Here is a 6561-nt window from a genome sequence, read left to right as displayed (position 1 = left end):
TGACTTTCTGATTTTTTATTTTTTTGTCCCATGTAAAGAGTAACGTATTCAAATGAAAATAGAACTAAAAAGGAAAAGAATGAATACCTGCGCGCAGGCTTTCTCAATCCTTGATCAGTAGCTTAAACCCAACTCTCGTCTGCAATTCACGAATCATTGTAGCCAAGCTTGGACTCTGTATCACCTCCACAGATCCCAAAGTGGTCAAACTCAATAGTTCTGGTGCGCCAGTAAATTGCTTGCAGCGGTTGATAACCAAATGCCTAAGCCTTGATATTGCACCTGTCTCCTGTTTCCAATGTTTCAATGCCAAATTACTCAATTTGAGGACTTGGAGTTGAGGAAACGAATCTGCAGTGACGTGGATGCTAGTATCAGATAAATCATGACCTTCTTCTTCTAGTTTCAGTATCCGAAGATTGGGAAGCTTTCCCAGCACTGTCATGCTGTCACCGGCTCTGAAAGTAAAACCTATTAAGGTTAGCTTGGTGATTCTCCATGGTATTGAATTCGAAATTCCAGGAAAATTTCCCCAACTAACAATTCTCAATATTTCAAGATGAGCTAAATGGTGAAGGCTTGGAAACGAAACTATTTCTTTGATTTCAGGCATCGCCGTCCCTAGAATTTGTATTTTCAATTTCCTAACCCTAGGAAACTTGTCCAGTCCGGAAGGGAAACTACGGTTTTTATGGTAATCAATTGATACCATGGAAAGGACTTTGAGGTTTCCTAGAGCTTCCTCTGAATCGCAAGGTAACGTCCACCACTCCGGCAGATACAGATTCCTTAAAGATTGCAGCTTAAATATCACTTTCGGCAAACATACAGACTCGCAAGGATCTATCAAACGGGCAACTATATGAAGTGTCTGTAGATTCGTAAGGTTGACAATGAAATCTGGTAAAACACTATTGTATATTATCTTCAGGTACCTCAAATGGATAAATGTTGGATTCAATGTGGGCACGTCTACTTCTGAAATTGCTTCTCCCTCGAAATCAATCACCCGAAGAAATTTGAAGTTTCTTTTAACCCAAGCCCAGGTAACACGGTCAGACCTTGATGTTTGCCCAAATAAGAACAAAGAACGAGCATGTGTAGGGACAGAGGAGTTTAAAGACATGTATCGGCCACTGTTACCTTGGATCGATAATCTGCGGGATATTGATTTTCTCGTTGATAAATGATAATCTGAATAAACCTCAACAAACTTTTCTTTCGCACTCTCTGATATGCAAAGTTCTCGCAAAAGATCATGGATACGGCATGTCTTTACTCCTCCATCTATCCTCCTACTTGCCACTTGGATCAAGCTTCGATCAATGAGCTCTTCCAAGTAGATTTCAGCAACATCCTCCGGGAATCTATGGCCAGTGTATTGTACGAAACCCTCCGCTACCCACAGGTGCATCAATGACCTTATTGGGATCTCGAAGTCTTCTGGGTATATACTAAAATATAGGAAGCATGGTTTCAAGCGCCTAGGCAGATTACTATAGCTCAAGAAAAGTATTTTTTGGCAAATAGGTGTATCCTCTTCACGAGTAATTAGGAAACTAGTTACTTCACCAACAAATTTCGACCATATGTGGAGTGACTTCTCTTTTTTTGCTAAAATGCCCGCTAATACCACAATTGAAAGAGGCAAACCACAACAGTCTTCTGCGATTTGTCTCCCCATAGTTTCTAATTCAAGAGGACATGTTCCTCTTTGAAACACCTTTTTCCTAAAGAGTTCCCAGCTCTCATTTTTGTTAAGAAATGGAAGAAAGTATGGAGGAGTAAGGCTTGCATGTGAAGCCACTTCTTTATTCCGACTAGTTATCAATATTCTGCTTCCATTGGAGATATCAGGAAAAGCAGATCTTACCTCATCCCATACTTCAGTTGTCCAGATGTCGTCCATGACTATTAGGTATCTCTTTTCTTTCAAATATTTGACCAACTCCTCTTTTAACTCATCGACACTCTTGTCTTCAAATTTGATTCTCAACTGGGCCAACTCCTTTAAAATCTTTAGCAACAACTCCTTGGTTCCGAAATCTTGAGATACGTACACCCATACATGACAGTTAAAGTGTCTTGTGACACGAAGCTTATTGTATATTTTTTTGGCGAGAGTGGTCTTGCCCAACCCGCCCATTCCGATGATTGAAATGACATCAAGCTTTGGATCCCAATTAGTAAGTTGCTCCACCAATGTCGTTGAGTCATGAACAAAGCCCACCACGTCGTCTTCCTCGACTTCTCTCCTATGTTTATGGATTGCCTCTTCCTCCACTGTATTTACAGTAGCTTCGGCCCTTTCAATGCCATACCTTTCCTTATTGTTGTAAATTTCGTTGATTTTCTCTTTGATGCCTACTATCTTCCTTCCAACATTTCGACGCATATTTGCGAGAAAGGGGCTATGAATTATCCTCCCCATCGCGCTCCTCCTCCTGTGTTCCGCGACCTGGTTCATGAAACTGTCGATCACATCCTCAGCCTCGTAAGAGACATCCCTGATTTGCCGGACTACCTCCTTCACTATTTCATCGTTCCGTTTCCCCTCAGAGTTCTTCAAGAAGATATTTATAAAACTGAGCTCTGCAATAAGTGAGTTGACTCTATCCTCCACTCCATCAAGGAAATTTGCTTCATCTTTGAGTAGACCGGACAAGTACTCTATGAGGACAGCGACAACACTGTCGGCCATATTTGCTTATCTCTTTTACAAACTCACAAACTTGTGTTTTTTCCCCTTGAGTGTGGTGGCGATCGAGGGGAGGGAGAGGAAAGAAGGGAAGGAAGGATGAAAGGAACGAGATCCACAATAGCTAAAAGTTGATTGTTTAAATTTCGATTTTGGGAATCTTATTGGTTAGGGTGGCCGGTAGTGGTAAGAAGAGAAAGAAACGGACGAGAGGAAGCAGACCCCTAGTCCCCCATAGTTCAGAAGGCAGAGTTGCAATCTTGGAAAGACATTTACAGAATACCCTTTTTTTTTTTTATTGATGGGGGACTCGGGATGGTGGGTAGGAAAAGGGTTGCTTCCTTTTTCTTCTGGTCATTTCCACGTTGCTTCAACAACGAAAGACCGATTCCTGAATATGTAATACCTGCATTGGAAAAACACCCAGCAATCACATATTGGACACTTCCCAACAGCCAATAGGCTAAAAAAGTGAAAGTATTCTAGAGGATGATGAAAGTTGCTTCCACCACATCCCTTTCCCAATACTTATAAATAAAAGATATGCATTTTGGCTGGCTTCTGCCTTTCATGTTCAATGGCCGGCCGAGTTGTAAGCATTGAGGACTTTTCGGGATAAGTGTATAAATAAAGACTTGGTGGGTCTGGGTCTGGGTCAATAATAGCACTTGGATTCTTGGGAATTTCAGTTTTTGAAATTAGAATATTTTGGCAGTCTAATTTTGTGAGAATTTTAGTTTCTAAAATTAAAACATCTTGGCGGTCTAATTTCATCCATGAGTAGACAACAAGCCACATATTTTACTAATAATAAAATAATAAAATGCTATATAACTTTTTTTAAAAAAATATAAAATTAAATAATAAAAAATTAAAATAGAATAATAAACAAATATGGGGTGGCGGGCCCAGCTGAGCCATGGAGTTAGAACGGCAAAAGAAATTAAAAATTTTCGTTTAAAAAATAATTATAAAAAAAAATCTAAATTAAAATTTTCATTTTTTTAAATAATTTTTTATTTGTTTTTTGAATTTATAGGGGTATTTTTGTCTTATTGAAAAATACATATGGGCATTTTTATCTTTTTGCTAGCCTTAAAGGGGACATTGACAATATTTTGATAGTTTGGGGGAGACATTGTCACAATTAAAAGTTTAAAGAGAAAGATTGACAATTGAGTGGTAGTTTGAGGAAGTCTGTGTATTTTACCCGATATTTTTTAAATAATTCTTCATTACATTTTTTTTTTTTTATCGTCAAGAGTTAATATTTTTTCAAAAATTATTTTTATCAAAATTTAATAATAGATGAATAAAAATGAATTTGTCCCAGACGAATTCACCTTGACAAGTGCACATTATTTTACAGTAACGACAGTATCAACGACGACGCCGGAGTTTATTGGTCGGTCTTTATTTCAGTCTTTTTTTCTCATGCTTTAGCGGTGGCTCCAAGCATTTTTTCAGATCTCGCCATGACTGTAGAGTACAGAGTCAAAATTTTCAATAATAAACAGAGTGCGTTATAGCTCTTTGGATCAAGAATAACATAACTTAAAAGCCAACAACACGTACAGCTTCATTTTGCTGATTATTAAAAGACTACATTTTTGTTGCATTTGTAAACAGTGCACCGCTACATGTAGCGGGTACTGCTCACACATTCATCTCATTAATATACTATTTCTTTCTCCACATTTCTCTTTTGCCAACATTTTCTCCTACTATTTCTCTTTCACATCTCTTTTTTCTCAAAATTTTCTCATATTATTTCTATATCCACATCTTTTTTCTTTTTTTCAAAAAGTTGAAAAATAGGATTTTTAGAAGAAAAAAAAAATACAATCCATATAAAAAATAAATAAATTTAAATGATATAGATAAAAAATAATAATAATAAAATTAAAAAAAAAAAGAAAAGAATTGGATGTATAATGTCTTTTAAAACTCCTTAGTTAAACTAGATAAAGTATTTTTTGATTAGTCATTTTACATAAAAATATACATAAACCAATATGAATACTCTTAAGATCATATAAATGTTTTGAAAATAATTGTCCAAATGCCTTGGCATTGTTTTATGTTTTCAGAAACCAGTTTTGAAAACAAATTGTCAAACGTTTTTCGAACAAAAAAAAAACAATATTTTTGTTTTCGAAAACACTTCTAAACAATAAAAACAGAAACACAATTTACCACAAACAAGGCTCTTAGTACCTACTGATCAAGGTTCGAGTTGAAAATTAATCACTGGTGGGCCACATTAGAGTTTGCAAATGGCCGATCAAACGATCGATTTTATTTTTTAAGAAGATAGTGAGCCAACACACACAAAAATTGTACGCATAGTCTGTTTGGAACCGTAGGTGAAAAGTTCAATCTTGTGCACCATAATCTGTCGCGTTCTTTTTCCTTATAACATGACGACAAAATAATTAAAACAATTTACTCTCTTGTTATAGGGAATTGGATTTTTTTTTTTTTTTTTTTTTTTAACATGAGGATAAAATAATCCAAATAAAAAGTAAATTTATTATTTTGTGCTCACGTTATAAGGAACCAGATCTTTCGGTTCTTTTTGAACTGAATCCTGATGTAGTCTCTTGAGCTTCATCTTTTGAGCTTTAAAAATGTTCTCTTAAAAAAATCTATGATTATGTATAAGACAACCAAATATAAGATAAAAAAGTGTAAATTAATAATGTGTTAATTAATATTAGCAGATGTTCTAACTAAATTTCTAACCACTAGTCAATATCTCCCAAAACACGTGAATTTCAGAAAACACGATTGTTCACGTCACTGATTTTGGAAAGATATGTACACTGACTGTGTTTGTTAATTTTTTGATAAAGTATTTTAGAGGTTCAAGAAAGTTGCTTCCACCACCACACCCCTTTCACAGTATAATTATAAGACCCATTCTTGATAAATAAAAGATATGCATTTTGGGTAGCTTCTGCTTTTCATGCTCAATGGCCGGCCGAGTTGCACGCGTTAAGGACTTTTCGGGATAAGTGTATAAAGAAAGACTTGGTAGTGGGTCAATAATACTAAAATTTTGATGTTTGTCTAAAGAGATATTAGTGCGAGCCACGGAGCCAGTGCCAGGAAGTCAACTTCGAGGGGCCTAAGTAAAATGTAATTAATGACAAGATAATATAAAAAACTACACTAGATCTTGCACAGGCAATTAGGGAGGAGAAAGAGGCCGACCACTTTCGCTATATATAGGGCCCTACACTTTCCTTGTTGCAATAATGCTGGAAGGATGCATGAATGAGGGCGTTCTTTGGTTGCCCAGTTGATCGAGGAACGCAAGGAATTTTTGCTCCAGCCTCCACATAATGGCTAATGCATATATAGTCCCCCATAATCTTAACGAATATTATTTTCCATTATTTTTTGTGTCCTGCTTTTATCACTTTTAGCTGTTTTCATCTTTGGAGGTATGCAAAACTGTGATTAGGATCCCTACAATTTTAAAGAAATAGTAAATTATTAAATTACGTAATTTTGGTCATTTTTATGCATCGAACTGATTGGAAAATGCAGCTTATTAAAAATGTGGTATGTTACAGTTGAAAATTTAGTATATTTCATGAGATTTTTGTTCTCTATGTTATAAAAAAAAACTTTGAGTAAAAAACTATCTTTTGATTTTATGAAGAAAAAGTGAAGATGAAGCATTTTGAAAGGAAAATTTTTTTTAGTTACTTCGATAACATGCCATATTTTTAATATATAGCATTTTTCGAGTGTTTTGATACCTAAAAACAACCTAAATTATATAATTTGAGAATTTACAATTTTAAAGAAATTAAAAGGAATCCTAATCCACAAAATTAACGGTCATTGAGGAT

At 35.5% G+C, this 6561-nt stretch overlaps 1 protein-coding gene across 1 annotated transcript; it reads right to left on the bottom strand.

Moving 5' to 3' along the window:
* Positions 1-103: 103 nt before the first annotated feature.
* LOC132191100 (putative disease resistance RPP13-like protein 3) lies at positions 104-2701 on the bottom strand. Its single transcript, XM_059606111.1, has one exon. It carries the CDS (start codon positions 2699-2701, stop codon positions 104-106), a length of 2598 nt encoding a protein of 865 aa, XP_059462094.1.
* Between the last annotated feature and the right edge of the window lie 3860 nt (positions 2702-6561).

Source organism: Corylus avellana, chromosome ca8 (assembly GCF_901000735.1).
Source record: "Corylus avellana chromosome ca8, CavTom2PMs-1.0".
Taxonomy (NCBI): domain Eukaryota; kingdom Viridiplantae; phylum Streptophyta; class Magnoliopsida; order Fagales; family Betulaceae; genus Corylus; species Corylus avellana.
This window is presented reverse-complemented; position numbering and strand designations above follow the sequence as displayed.

Excerpts from the sequence above, each read along its gene's own strand:
- LOC132191100 (XM_059606111.1), bottom strand. The coding sequence starts at position 2,701 with ATGGCCGACAGTGTTGTCGCTGTCCTCATAGAGTACTTGTCCGGTCTA.